A 15,466-nucleotide genomic window follows, 5' to 3' on the forward strand; every position below is an offset into this window, starting at 1 on the left:
TTGAGACCTTTTTTTTGCACCTAACCTCTTGCAGAGGAGGCACAAGCCATCTAGCCCAAGATGGGGAGGGCACTTGGTGGTGCCACAGGGAGCAGGGCTTTGAGGAACGCTGGGCACCTGCCCCCAACGCCCAGTGTCTGTAAAGCTCTCACCAGCTGGCACTCGCTAACGCTTCAAGCACATCAACCTCAGCCTTCACCCACTCGCACAATAGACCATGCCAGCACTGGGTTTCCTATTGCTCAGGGACAGAAGCAGATGGAAAAAGGAAAAACCAGGAAAATTGCACTGCCTGGGAGCGCAGGGTATGCATTTTTTTTTATTATTAATTTTTTTTTTCTTTTTAGAAGTCGGGCACCTGGATTTCTGCAGCTCCCAGTGAAATCGCAGGCTTCGCAATTCAAAATAATTAGCGACTGGTAGTTTTCCTTTTATGCAAAATCATCCTTTTCATCCAACACCTAAATGAAAATGAATACGCTTGATTATCTACCAAAGGGCCCAATTTCCTAGCATCACTCCAAAGCACACAGCAAAATTCATGTCTCCTCAGGCTGCTATTACAGGCAAACGGCTGAGCGCAACAAATGAGCGGTCAAGGCAAAGATCCAGAGCCAGGGATGCCAGCCTGACCTTTGCTAATGCTATTTACAGCGTCAAATATCCACAAATCCAGCCATGGCTGCATCCACGTCCTTTCTGCTCCAGCCTGGGGGGTCAGGGGCAGCCAGGAGAGCTCGTAGCTGACCTGCCAGTATTGAAGCATCACGGCTGTCCCCCTCCATCCATGCAGCCCACCCCACCATGCCAAAGCCCATCCTTTGAAGCAGCCTTCAACCAGGTTCACTCCCACGGGAGAAGATGAAACAAGCTATTTAACAGACGGGGCTCTGAAGCATCTCCTGAATGCTTCAAATCTAAAGCTGATCGCAGGACACCACCACCCCCCCCCCAGGCAGGTTCTTCGGAAGCCATTTGTGCTCGGTCCACACGGCAGAGCAAGCTCCTCACAGCTCAGCCCTCTGTCGTCACTGTCCCTGACAGGGCTCCATGTACCCACCTCCCACGGCTTCCACCCCAGGGGTCTTATCCCAGGGGAATCCCACACCTACCCCTTACCAACCTCCCTGGCCCCAGCCAGGGTGGCACGGCACGGTCGCACGTTTGTACTTCCATCTTTTCCAGACTCACCCTGTTCTCGTCGTAGATGATCTGCACCAAGCTGCGATGTTTGGACTCGATAGGAGGGGGGGAGATTGGTTTTTCAGGCTCTGGTGGTTTGGCTGCTTCTTCCTCCAACTGTTGCTGTGGAAGGAGAAGGGGGAGGAGGAGGGTGAGTCACAGGGAGAAACGCAGCCGTCCCCATCCACACAAGACTCTCTGCGGTGCCACGACTGAGGCAGACCCTGCCATGGCAGAAGGCTTCCTGAGAGACACGGGCAGGCTCAGGCTGTGGAGGGACAGGGAGAGGGAGGAGAGCTGCAGAACATCCCCTGCCACGCAAGCGCAGCACTGGCCTGCCCCAGGCACCCGGCCCCACGCTGGTGGATCGGTGATTTTTAGGCACAGAGGATGAGGACCTGCCTTGAATGAGCCTCCTGGAGAGGGCTTGAGGGTAGAACTAAGGATTTTACTGGAAATCCTTACAGGGAACAGCAGCTCCAGCCCAGCTTCCTGCTGCTCCCTGCCTCCGGAGCTGCCGCTGCACTGCAGGGAGCGGTGGAGGAGCGAGGGGCGAGTAGCACGCCTGATCGCCACCTTCAGCTCTACACCTTGTGATGCTGTGGTCACAGGAGACACCTCAGGATGACTGTTATCGATTAAATGGCTTGTGCACCGACCGCCCATGCACCATGCAGCCAAATGAACCAGTAAGCAGAGCACAGCAGGCAGCAACACTGCGAATCCTGATGTCCCTGGTCAGTCAGCCCAACGGGACATGTGGCAGCTCTCCGGGCCAAGGTGAGAGAAGCAAAGTGCTCAAGAGGACAAGCCTGAGCTACAGGATGCCCTGCAGAGGACACCATGGTGCTTAGACATGGGCCACCAAGGTACCCTGTGGTGAATTTTCACAGAGAGCCGAAGTGCTCCAGTTGCAAATGCCCATGGCAGGAGCATGCCGCACGGCTCCGGCTGCCCCAGCAGGCACAGCAAGAACTTCTGAGGGCACTGACACCGCATGAGCTGCCGTCCAGCCGACAGCCATCATGCTCTCCTGGAAAGGTGGCTTTAAGATTCCTTCCTCCCTTCACACAAGACAAGCTGTCCTGAGCAGAAACCACCAAGTCCAGGCTCTAACCAGAGGAATCCCTGTAGGGGTGGGACAGCCATCACCCAGGTGGATCCACCCTCAGAGACAATATTGCCGAGAAGCTCGTGTTGTTGGCTCTTTGGCTTTCTTACTGTCTTTACTGCATTGCCACAGCTCCACGTTTCATGGAACCTAGGCTTCGAGGCGCAGCAGCTGTGTGCAAAAATACCACGTGCCATCCCCTCCAGCTCCGTGTGCCTGTCTGTGCTGGGACAACACAACCCAAGGTGCGCGTCTCACCCCCAGCTGCACTCCCACTCACAGCAGAAACATCCAGGAGTCCAAAAGCTGCTCCACGAGCATGCCCACCACATCCCCACCGCACGTGCAGCAAAATGCAGCCAGCCCCAAACCTGGCTTGAATGCCAGCTGCCCCCGTGGGAGATGGAAAGCAGGAAGGAGCACATCCACGTATGCACCTTCAGAGATCACTCATCTTCAAAGCACTCCTATCCATCTGCAAGCTGCTCAGCCCACGGCAAACTTTAATTATAAAGCAGTGGATCCAAGAAAGTGATTTTGAGTATCACTGTGGTCAGCAGGTATAGCTGATATATGACCTGCACCTCCGGCTCTCCCGACCGGTGCGAGGCAGGAGGAGGCATCGGAGCCCTTCCAGTAAGCTGGAGGAACTGCCCAGCCACTAGAGGAAACGAGGGATTTCTCCAGGCTGCTCCTGGGGCCACCAGCTCCGTCCGAGGAGGGAGAGCGCACGCCACGCACGGCAGCTGCGGGGCAGCACAGGCACGGGAGAGGGAGCGGTTGTCAAAAAACGCCTATGATTTTTTCACTGCTCAGCTCTGAACCTCCAAATGCATTTTTTTTTTTCTCCCTGCAGCTAAAGCATCCCCTGTTGAAGCAAGGGGAAAGAAAATCAAGCATCTCGTACTAGGAAGAAAATGCACCTGGGACTGAGAGCAATCAGCTTGCACCAGAGGTGAGCACACCACCGTCCTCCCAGAGACAGCGGTGACCGGTGGCCCAAGAAGAAGGTGGGCACCTATTCCTCCTTCAGATCATCTCTAGTCCTGTCGATGAAACCTTTGGCAACCCTTGGGCTGTAGGTAGGATGCAGTCCAAGAAAACACTTAAGCACCCACAGAGGTCTGCTAGCTTGGCTGAGAAAACTCACAACCCTTAAACTAAATGTGTTTCAATGGATGAAGCAACTTCACGCTGTGGATGCCACTCCACCTCCCTACAGGTGGACATCTCTTCCCATACAGGGAAAAGCAGCAGCATAGGGAACACCAAGATACAGCCAAAAAAAAGCGGCCATTGCCAGCTGGAGTGGGGAGCAGGCTGCGGAAGCGGCAGGACAGCCTGAGATCCACACCATGCCATCAGCATGTGCACCTTGGGGTCTTACCCTAGGGGTTACTCCAGCCACATGTGAGGATGGCCAGGAAACAGCCAGCTCTGACCACCTGCACCCAGGAAGGGGATGAACCTTCCCCAGCCCGGCAGGGATCCAGCCCTTCCCAACTACCACGAGACACACTACCACAGCACGCTGGAGCCTCCAACCATGCACGGAACAGCCCCAAAGCTCCATTCTCTGCTCAACCATGGCTGTTCCTCGGGTGGCCCAAATCCCAGCACCCTGCAAAGGGAACAAGAGCTCTTTGGGAAGCCGTGGCTGAAACCACAGGCTGCAAAGCAGTTCATAGCAGCAGCCCTGGCGCAGACACAGCGCTTCCAGGCATCTGCCCGCTCATGTTCCGTGTCCTGCAGCACCCCATCACACACCTTCACTCCCAAAGTGTGGGATAAACCCCAAAAAACTCCAAAGAGCGAGCCACCAAAAGGGATCAGTCAAATCCTCCACCTCTCTTGGGCAAATATTTGGGTAAAAATAAGACAGAAACTTGGCTACATTGTTCTGGAAACCCACAAAAATTCTGCAAAGCGGTCGGGTATGTTGTAAGTGATTTCAGACAAGAGGATTTGATGGCATATCAGGAAATGAAAGTTTGCCAGTAAGTGGAGGCTCATTAAAAGCAGCTCGTTAAAAGAAAAAATACAAATCTAATTATAGCTGAAATACAGTAGAGACTTAAACTCCACTCTCTATGGCATAACACTGTACGGTTGTTAAAGGGGCAGACGCTAGAGGTAAGGATGCAGCAGGGGCTGCAGGCAGCACACCTGAGCACAGCAGGTTCAGCCCGCGACAGCTACCCCTGGGAGCTGTGGGAAATAGCAAAGCAAAATAGGTCAGGGTTCCCAGACACAGACAAAATGGATTTCCTAAAGGTCTGCCACAAAAGCTAGGCTGGATTGTGACCTTTACAGGGAGAGAAGCGGGATGAGAGATGAGTCTTGACGGCTCCACACTCTCTCCCTCCCTGCTCCCAGCAGTGGCTGCCCGAAAGCCCCCTCCTCTCCCCCAGTGGAAGACAGTGCAGCGATGCTGAAGGGATGCAGGATGCCATCATTAGCCACAGCCCTGACTCCTACAGCATCCACACATCCATTTCCAAGTGGGAGAGGTACCCTCTCCAGGTAAGAGTCCCTTTGGCTGGACCTCAGCCTGCAGAGGGGCCACTGCAGCAGGAAGGTGGGTGACATTTCAGGAAGACCCTGTCCCCATCCGTACCAGCTCCTGTGCCAAAGGGGCCTGTCTGATGAAGCCAAGGTCATGACACATGCCCCCAGCTGCCACACCACCTTCTGCCAGGCAGCCATCACCCAGGTACCAGCATGCTTCACCGGCCCAGTGGAGAGGAACAGGCTTCCAGCCACAGGGCATCTCTGAAAACCACTTCCAAAGAGCCGAGGGGGAAACAGAGGAAACTCAGCCAGGAGATAGATGGAACGGGGAACCCTGAAGCTCTTCCACCCAGCTGGCTCCACCTCCATCACCAGGTGGGAGTGTTGTACTCCCAGAGAGTCCTTCGCTGAGCTTGGCACCCAGGAGGCTCAGGCACCACTGCGGAGAACAGCCCAGCAGTTTATTCCTCCTTCAGATCCCCAGTACCGCTGCCAGGAATAAATGCATAAGGATTATCCTTCCCTGTCAGGAAGAGGGGGAGAGAGGACTCAGCAAGAGATTTAAGCGCATATGGCGCATGAATGAGCGGGGGACGGCTGATGGCAGTGGCCTTCTGCCAGGGGTGCGCAGGGTTTGGGGATGGTTTCTCAGCTTACTGAAGACGTTTGCATCTTGTAAAGTCCAGGCAGAGCCTTCCTTGACATTTCTGGAACAGCCAAAAAGGGAGAAATGGTGGATTTGGGTTGGTTGGGCTTTTTTTTTTTTGCACAGCTTTTCCATACAAATGTATTTAATTACCCTGAGAAGGCCTCCCAAAGACAGAGGGGGAAAGCATTAGGATATTCCGTCTGCGTACAATTTCTCCCCTGCTCCGCCGCCCGTTCCTGCAGGAGCGGTATCTGTTTCAGGCTGATTGCTTTCCCTCGCTCGTCTTTCTCCTGCACTGACAGCTCAGATGCACAGATGGACAAAACGTTCCTGGAGCATCGCAGACAGGAACCATGACACCCACACCCCCCTCAGCCCTGAAAATGCTTCTTCCCAGATGTGCTGGCTCTGCTGGAGGACCAGGCTGGGGAAGGATCCTGCTGGAGCAGAAAGGAGGCCATGTCGGGGGGGGGGGGGGGGCAGGATTTGCTAGCAAATGACTTTGCCACCATGTGCCAAAAAGAAAAAAAAAAAAAGAAAAAAATAAGGAGGGGAGGGGGTGGTTTTACTGCCAACAGCCACTTTCACCTTCTTCCCCACTCAGCAGAGCATTTTTGTGGGGAAGAAGAATCGTAAAATTCGTTCAGAAGGAAGAAATAAAGCAACCAAGCAGCCAACAATAAAAATCCCATTTCCTTACGGAAGGACAGCTTGATTTTAACAGCAAGGAGCATATGCTGCTCCCGTCAGCTTCAATAGCAGCTCCTCAGCATCTCTGAAAAAAAGTCAGGCAGTGGATCGGCAGAGTTGTCAGCCCTCCCAGCTGCCATGAGAGGGACCTTCACCGCTGTGCCGGGCACGCATCCCATGCTGGAAGCCCTTCCCCAGGGTCGGAAATGACCACGGTTCGCACCTTCTTCCTCAAATGTGAACTAAAGACACAGACCGGAGGCCAGACTGCCAGCTGAGGAAGGACACCAACATTTTCTCCAAGCTTCCTAGGAGGGAGAGGGGAAGGACTGGCTTCACCCAGCTCCCAACAAAGCCAACGAGGAACCTCTGTGGTTTCCATCGCTCCATATGTTTCTTTGGCCTCTGGGAGCCAGCACACAGGGCTGCTTCCTTGCACCCCTGGCACAGCTGCTTCTGCTGACTCTTAGCTCCCTCTCCCTAAGCACCCTGATACCTCTGCAAATAAAAAGCAACGCACACTGAAAAAGGTTCTTCACATTCATTAAACCATATTGTTTGAAAACAAAACCAAAACAACCTCCTTTGCCTTGCAAGAAAGAAAGGGATGGTATCTGGTATGGGAAAATACAGATCTGATGGGGAGGAAGGTCAACTGCACGCTCATCCTCGAGGAGCACTTGCCCCATCTGCCTGCCCAAGCAGAGGTTTTGCTCCATGCCCAAATTCCTGCTGCACAATCCCCAGGAGAGGTCCTTCCTCTCAGGCCGTTTGGGATTAGCAGCCATCAGGGAGTTTACAAACTGGCCCCAAGCAAAGGAAATAAAACAATCAGTAATAGAGGCAGAGAGAAGTGATTTGCTTTAGGAAGTGAAAGCCTTTAAGTCTGTGGGTTTTTTCACAGATGTCCCCCAAGGTTTTGTCATATTAATCTCTTAATGGGTTTATGGTAATTGTATACATGGCAACAACGAGCGGGCAATCCTTCTGCTGGGTAGTGCTCCTGAGCAGGGGTAAAGCACTAACCAAGAAGATCAGATACAAATCCCTGGCTCAGGCACAGCACAGGAGTGGGACCAGATGCCGCTCACAGCTGCAGAGCTGCAAAGCCCCGGAGAAGGGGACTGGCTGCACAGGAAGGGCCGTGAGGACATCACAGCAATGTCTTAAACAGCCCAGTACTACAATAGTGGCAGCCACAGCACTGGGGAGACACAATTGCTGGAAAGGAAAAAGAAAAGCCCATGTGCTAACGCTGGGCTGTACAGACAACGCAGGCAACCCAGGCTGCGCTTTCAGCTCTGCCACTGACTGCTTGCACGACCACGGGCAAGTCACCGAGGACAGATTTTTCTCCCTTCCAGGTGCTCTGGCATGCAAAAGGGCCCACCAGCTGGGTTTCCAGAGCTCCCTTGTCTTGCAACCCACAGCTCCAAGCAGCAGCCACCCGTGCCATGACAGGCAGCACAGACACAGACCACGCTGGTGGCACTGGCACTGCCACTTCCCCTCCGTGGACATGCACGGGCAGGGACAGGACATGCCACAGCATGCAGAAGCGAGGGCGTGTGATACCCTCTGGACCACAGCCTCTTACCTGCTTCTTCTTCAGCTTGGAGATCTGCTGCTCCACCATGGTGATCTCGCGGTCCACGCGGTCCATGTTCTGAATGAGCTCCTCCTTGGACAGCCGGGCCGGCAGCAGGTCCAGCTCGGCGTCAGGGTGAGCGGGGCTCACGGGTGACACGGGCTCCAGTTTGCCAGGCAGGCCACGATCCTGGAGAGCATAAAAACAACCAGGTCAGCCCTTTCCGAGGAGACTTTGGATCCTTCTCTCATCCTCCCATGCCAACTGCCACAGGTCCCCGGCCCATTCCCAGCCCTCTGAGACACTCACACCCCTCAAAACACCTGCTAGACCAAACAGGGCCAGCTGCCAGATCACACCACCACAGCACTCCACAGCCTCCAGCATCTCCGGAGAGCACCAGGTTAGTGTCCTAGAGACAACACAGCAGCTCTTCCTTCTGCCAAAGCCTCAGAGGCTTCAACCACCTTCAGTGTTACCCACATTCCTACAGGATCAATAAACCCATCCACATTCCGGAGCTCCCAGCAGCAGCGTCCCTTCACAACTCAGCAGCCAGCTCAAGGCTACATCTTCTTTGCAAAACTGAGGTAGCTACAGCCACCTCCTCCTCCAACATAGCCACAGCTGCGCTGGAGAGAAGAGCAGCATCAGCCATGCTGAATGAGAAGGGGCTATAAGGGCAGGCCCTAGGAGGAAAGAGGACTCCCACCTCCTTCATGGAGGTCCTCCTCTATCTTTTGATAAATTCTGGGGGAGCTGTGAGTGTTGGATGTCAAATGCATCCATCCAGAAAGAGAGAGAAAGGGAATAGGTGAGGTCAGCTGAGACAAAAATAGATTCAAGTGGTGAAAATCAGCTTTTTACAAATGCCAGGTAAAAAAGCTCTCAGCTCAACAAGACCCTTCGGGTCAGAGACCGGACAGATCAGTATAACCTCTGTGGTATCACAGGGAGAAGCTTGAATGACCATGAGCTGAGGGTAGAGGGAAAACACATGAAAACATTCAGCTTTGCCTCCAGCAACACAACAGCTTTGCTGAGCCCCACCAGCTGGCACCCCAGGAGCATCCCAGAGCCACACCACCTCACCGGCACACCACCCTTCACCTCTCCAGCTCCAAAGGAAGGTGTCCGTTTCCTGCAAACACAAGGTGCATGCCTGGATGAGTTTGCCCACCACCGATGAATGCACCTGGGATGAAGCAGCTGTTTAATAGCCACCGGCCACACAGATGGGGATCACGTCACACCAACAGCCTACCCTGACCCGGGACGCTCATCTCTGGCAGCTACCCAACATCTTAATTAAAAGCTTATCTATCCATTTGCTTAGTGAGTGGATGGATTTCTTTTCCTGGAGGGGGCAGAAAGAGGAGCTGCGGCTTCGTTTGTAACCATAAACCGCTGCCAGGCTGGGCAGCCAGCATGCTGCAGCTGCTGGGGAGCAGGGAAGGGAAGGAGGGAGGCGAACAAGCGGAGAACTTCACACAGCTTCGCTACCTTCCTTACAGCAGCCCTGCGGACAAAGCTGTCATTGTTCTGCACCAACTGGTGCTGAGCATCCTCCCCTCCACGCTGGCTCAAGGCCACCGGCAAGCAGCCAGGGGCACCCTCCCCAGGCTGGTCCTCCTGCGGGACGAGGGTGGCACGAGGGAGCTCGGTGGCACTGGGACAGTGTGGACCCCTCTGCGCTCCTCCGTCTAGCAAGGCAGGCTGATGCTGGCCCTGGGTTGTTTGCTGGCTGTGTTGCAGCTCATGCCAAATGTGGTGAGTATGTAGGTGCCACCTTGGCACTGTCGCGCATCTCAGTGACATCTGCTCACCATGAAGCAGAGCCACGCAGGGTGGTGTCCACCCTGCTGCTGGGGATGAAGCACGGCAAGCTCCCTCCTGGGGGGCTGCACCCACAGCCCAGCAGAGCCACAGGGGACCTGGCTTCCAAGGCAGTCCCTGCCTGGTGGGGCTGTGCTGAGATGAGCGCTGCCCTGTGTCCTCTATAAGGGGTGGGACATGTCATCCACAGCAAAGCCAGAAAAAGGGGAGGCAAAAGAGGATGTTTCCCAACAAAGTGGCCACGTCCCAGGACACCAGCATCCTACACTGGTGCCTTCCTCCTCTTGCCCCCTGCTAAACCCTCTTCTGGCTGAAGAAAACACTAGGCAGCCAGGGAGGAACCACTGCTGGGTGCAGCCTGGAGGCATCAACACCCTTCCCGCTGCTGCCATCAAGGGACCAAAAGCGAAGGAGCAACCTGAAACCCCTTCCTCAGTGTCCTGCCTGGGGCTCAGCCACAAAAAGGCACCAGAAAGCTAAACAGGCTGTTTCCAGCATCCATTCAGGAGAGAAACCACAAGAACATCAAAGCTCGCTGGAGAATCCCAAAAAGCAGATACTGGCTTTATTTACTTGCCCAGCATTAGACACCAAAAATGGTCAGTCTGCTGCAGCAGGAAGGCTTTGCCTTCTCTACAGCCAGGTTGGTTTGGGGTTTTTTTTGCTGGTTTTTTTTTTTGTTTGTTTGGTTTGGTGTTTTTGGTTTGGTTTTTTTTTTTTTTTTTTGGGGGGGGGGCGTGTCAAGCCAAGAGGAGCAGGACAACCACAAGAAGCAAAAGATAAATTAGGTGTTCATAAAGTCTTGTTCAGATTATGGCAGTGGCTAGTAGGTGCAAAGGTTTTTATGAAGGAAAGCAAGCTACCTGCCAAAAATGCAGGGGAGAGACCTCTCTGAGCACAAGAAACAGAAGATGCTATCTCACGTCTGCCAATATGTGAAATAGGGCATCTTTAAACTCCTACTTGGTCCAAAACCTTTTTGAAACCTGGTTTCTGATTTCTTTTTTTATCTTTTTACCTTGCAGAATCTGACATAAAATAGCAGCAAAGCCGAGTATGGGGAATAGCTGGAAGTCACAATACAAAACCCATCATCATCTAGCATTAGGAGATTATTATAGCAATAGAGAGAGACCATGTCCCTGGTCTTCAAATAACTTGACACTATCATCTCACAAGCACCTCTCTAAATAAAGGAAACAACAAGCAGCAAGAGGAAGGAACAAGCAAAAGTGAAGGTAAAAAAAAAAAAAAAATCACCTTGCCCTTGCAATAGTGAAGTCCAAAAGGCAGAGCTCCCAGATTTACACAAGGCACAAAGAAGCCCTTCTTCTAAATCACAAAAATGGGTCGCAAAGAGGTTTGCAAAGACTGGGTATCTAATGGATAGAGATATTTCAGCTAGTCCTCTGTTTCCTAGCACTCTCAAGAAGCTGCTCAAAATATATTCCCCCACTTCAGATAGTATCATACCCAGGCTCCAAACAAGTGCATTGTGAAACGTGAAATTCTTCTTATTAACACGAAGTCACAGACTTTGAAACCAGCATGAGCTGGGAGAGCTGGAATAAAATCCGCTGGAGGGAAGAAAACAATTACTGCATTACTCAAGTTGATATTTTCTCAGTAATTATACTGTTTCCATGTGATTTGTTTTTATACACGGCTAACAGCTACTGTAGTTCCTGTTTATCCCTGGCCTTATTATGTGATTTATATCATGACAAGGGTGGGCGAGCGGGGGCAGAGGCTGCATAAACCTTCTCGCAGCAAGAGGAGATGCTGGCAGTGAAGAAAACAATTATCACTGAGGAGTTATCGAAGAGCAAGGCCAGGCTTGGGGGTGGGTTTCTTCTACACACTTTTATTCCCAATGCAGATGATATGAACAGAGCAAGCCTGCTACACACTATTAGGCAGCGGCTTTAAAAACACGGGAGAAAGAAGGGGAAGGAAAAGAAGCCAACTGTCGATGCCCTGAAGAGCTAGTAAGTAAATGCAATGCCCTGCCTGCAGCCACACCAGCAACCGGGTACACAAGGGAAAGGACAGTGGGAACCCCAACCCTGCCCCAGGACATACCAGAACCTGCACCAGACCATCACTGCCTCCTTGTTTTGCACCATCAACCCACCTCGCAATGCTCCCAGGGACCTCGTGGGAGCGGGTGGGATGGAGAAGGGTGTCCGTGCCACCCATCAGCCCAGCCTCTGTGAAGGGTAATTTTGCTCAGCTGCCTCCCACCCTCAGGAGCTACTGCTCTGCTCCATCTGCACCTAACTCGCTGCAAAACATGTTTTGACCTTTCTGATCCCTTGACCACAGTGGCTGCCTCTTCAAAACCATACTGGTAGGGCTTCAAAGCCCACAGACCCCCAGCCAGCGCCTGCACGGCACTGGCACACACCAAGCCAACAGTGCTGCTTGCTTGGGACAACCCTCGGGGTCTCTAGCACAGCACCACGGCATTTGCCCTACATACTGTCTCCAGTTAGTCCTGGTCCCTCTCTGCCTTCCTAAACCAGCTCATCAGTGACGTTCCCGCACCCAAGCCCAGGACAGAGATTCAGGGATGCCGACGTCACCTCTTCCACTGTCTGTTCACTTTCTAATTATCAGCCGGCAGCAGCGTTTTCTGCTCGAGCGCTGGGAGGGATTAAGAGGTGTTATCTCCAACTCCTGCCCGCTCGCACATCTCACCATCCTCGCAGGCTAGAGAAGATTGCCAAAGCAGGCAGGACGGGCCGGGGCTGCTCAAATTAATTCCTGCCAATAAAACCCCACATGGTGGGCTTGCCATCAGGACACCTCCATCACCCGAGCCTCTCAAGGCAACACAGAGCCAGCGAACACACCAACACTCCCAAAACCTCGACCGTGCGAGGTTGTGCTACACGGCAGGGTCCTCCCCATCCCGAGCCCACGGCTGAGCAGCATCGCACTCTCCAGCAGACGCAGAGCCCCAGGCCTTTCCCACACACCCCGCGATAAAAACAGAGCAGGAAAAAAAACCCAGGAGAGCCAACACCCCACACCTCCATCCATCAGGTTTTAAGGTCAAAAAAAACCCCGCATACAAAACTCTTAAACAGGCCAAATATAGAGCAAAGGACTTTATTTTTTAATTGGAAAATTGTCCGACACATTCTGGTGTATCAGCAGCCCCAAGACGACAGCACTGACAAGGGGGAAAAAGTCAAAGGGGCTGAAAACTAATGTCTCATTTCCCCAGAGAGACGCGCAAGTACGAAGCCGGAGAGCCTGAGCAGGGAAAAGTACATCGAGTTATTGCACTTCTTTTGTTCGTGACCATCTGCTGCGCTAATGGCTCTTTCAGCAGCCCAACCCTTCAAACGGGGTTTTAATTCTTAAATACTGCTGGGCTCGGCCGGGCTGCGCCCCACAGGCACTCGAAGGGCTGCTGGAGCAGGATGCAGATGTGCAGGCTGGCGTACGCAGCGTGAGCCCGGGGAGCTCCTAAGGTGCTGTGCGCCACCCATGAGCACACGGGCATTCCCACGCAAGGCTAACCAGTGTGCCCAAGGGATGACACGGGGGGCACCAAGGCATCACCCACCTCCTTCCTCCAGCCCCACGCTCCATGGCACATGCAGGTGGGAGGCAGGGCGTGCAAAACAGGGATTGCTTTCACCCAATGCAGCCCAGCACATGCTCCCATGGGAATTCATGAAGCTGGAGAGCAAGGAGCCACCTGAAGACAAAGCTGATTTATTATTTTTAAAAAAAAAAAATAAATCTGTGATTTTATGAGAAGGCCTACGAAATTCCTTTCCCCTGTAATCCAGCTGAATTCCACACAGCCAGGGCAGAAAACATCCCAACAATTTCTAAGCTTGCATGAAAGTAGGTCAAAAAACTTCCCCAGTGTTTCAACAGCTTGAACCAATTTAATTGCAAAACCAGTACCAAATGCTGACCCACCCTCCCCACCCCCACCAGCAGATTTACGAGGGTGGTAAAACCTCACCAGCGAGCGCTCCAGTTAAACACACTAACCAGAGCCTCGTATCTGGTCTTGCAAAACTTGCTTGTGCTCAAAAAAAGCCATTCCGCAGCGTTCCACTGAACAGATGCTGCCTCTGGATCTCACGGCTGCAGGATATTGGAAGCACCAGCAAACACAGCCTGTGGACTCAGGGGTAGCCCGGCTTTGACCCGTTATTCTGGAAAACCTCACTCAGGCAAACTCCCACCAAAGCCAAAGGCATTATACTGACAAATGGATGTTGTGCCTTTCATTACCTTCTTGCATTTCCCCATTAGTGGATAATAATTGCATTGAATGTGTACATTCCCTACTGACTTTGCAGGAATGATGAATTCTCAACTACGCATCTACTCATTACAAAAAGGAGCTAATTGCTCCACCTCTCATTAAGAATTGCCCAGCGTTGCTTATTCTGTATCACTGGATTTTCAGCTGACCCTAAATTTGTTAAAACATTTAACTGTCTGGACTGAAATTTTCCATGTAGAATATTTGCTTCAGGCATTTGGAGGCTTTTTTTCTTTTTTTCTCTCTAAATAGTAAATTTCAGCCAAAACAACTCTGCTGCTTCCAAGAACAAGTTTACAGGAAAATATGCCTTTCTGCAACATGCAGAAGGATTCTGGGAACCTGTTCTTTGAGCATCTTCAGCACAGTTGCTACATCTGGCAAGACTGCTCTCTGCCAGTGATTTGCCTTTTGTTAACTTTGAAAAAGTGTCCAAGACAAAAAAAAAATAATAAAAAATTCATTTTGTTGCTTGCCTAGGGGAATGACTTTGAACCCAACAAGTGAGTGGAGTGGGGTCCTGGGGAGCTGCAGGTCACCTATCGTGCTCTGCCCATACTCCTGCAAAGGAAAGGAGAGAGCTGCAAGGACCTTACTGGCACGTGCGAAGCGCTCCGGGCCAACAGCAACAAGTGCCCTAGAAGAACCATGAATAAATGTGGGTGTCGTGGTTTGGACAGCAGGTAAAGCCCGAGACCACCCACCAAATGATAAGGATGAAGTAAAGCAGCTCGCAGCCTGCTCGGCATGAGATGGCAGCTGCCCTTGGCACTGCACTGGGGGTCCCGTAAAGCGAAGACAGGTGTCCTGCTGCTTTCAGTCAATCAGGGGGACAAGTTCAGGCTGTCAGGGTAGCTGGCAGAGCAGCTCTTCCACTCCTCCATTTGCACCTTCAAAGTTCTTTCAATAATTCATCCACCCAGCAGCCACCCCCAGCATCCTTTCCCCTGTGCCAATCTTGCTCCCAGCGATGCGCTGCCAAGAACACCATTGTCCCTGTAACACACCACCTCAGCCCTACACCCCCATCTCCCCTTCACAAACCCAAAATCTGTTCAGGCAGGCAGAGCTTCTGCTAACCGGGGAGACCAGCAGGCGGGGGGGTCCCTGGCAGCCCCCCCTCTGCCAGCCCTTGCAGAGGATGGTGACAGCACCTGCCAGGCACGTCCTGCCCGCAGGACCTGGCTCACCCCATGGAGCCAGGAGGGAAGCGCCAGTGTCTCAGTCTGAGGAGCAAAACCGCTTCCTTGGGGAACGGCGCTGGCAAACCAGCATGAGATGACAGCGCTGGGGAGGCAACGGCTGGCACAAACAAAGCGCGGGGCACACAACCCATCGGCTTAAGAGCCCGTCAGGATACTCCAGCAGGGAATTCCAAACTGCAGCCTGGGTGACTACGGCATCCCCTTGGTTTAGGGAGGCCGAAAGCAGGGGGGCTGCCCCCAGCCCACCGAAAGGCTCGAGAGGCACACAACCAAAATACGAGGAAGGCGAGCGCTTGTTTGATGTCTCTTAAAAAGGAGCAACCTGTGAAAAGCGCCTCCCGCTACAATAAGCATGAAGGCAAGGGAGGTGAATTTTTAATTGCCCAATTTGGCACTC

The 15,466-nt window shown here is 52.8% G+C and overlaps 1 protein-coding gene across 13 annotated transcripts in view; it reads right to left on the reverse strand.

Annotated features, from left to right (window-relative positions):
- Positions 1–15,466, reverse strand: part of NCOR2 (nuclear receptor corepressor 2) — a 252,056-nt gene that overhangs the window by 121,232 nt on the left and 115,358 nt on the right. For all 13 annotated transcript variants that reach the window (XM_080369504.1, XM_080369506.1, XM_080369505.1 and 10 more), the window contains 2 exons: positions 7,741–7,920; positions 1,192–1,305 (listed from right to left, as the gene is read on the reverse strand). In XM_080369504.1, the coding sequence (XP_080225630.1) occupies positions 1,192–1,305; positions 7,741–7,920 (294 nt within the window). The remainder of the gene's footprint in view (positions 1–1,191; positions 1,306–7,740; positions 7,921–15,466) is intronic.

Source organism: Falco punctatus (genome assembly GCF_963210335.1).
Source record: "Falco punctatus genome assembly, chromosome: 1".
Lineage (NCBI taxonomy): Eukaryota > Metazoa > Chordata > Aves > Falconiformes > Falconidae > Falco > Falco punctatus.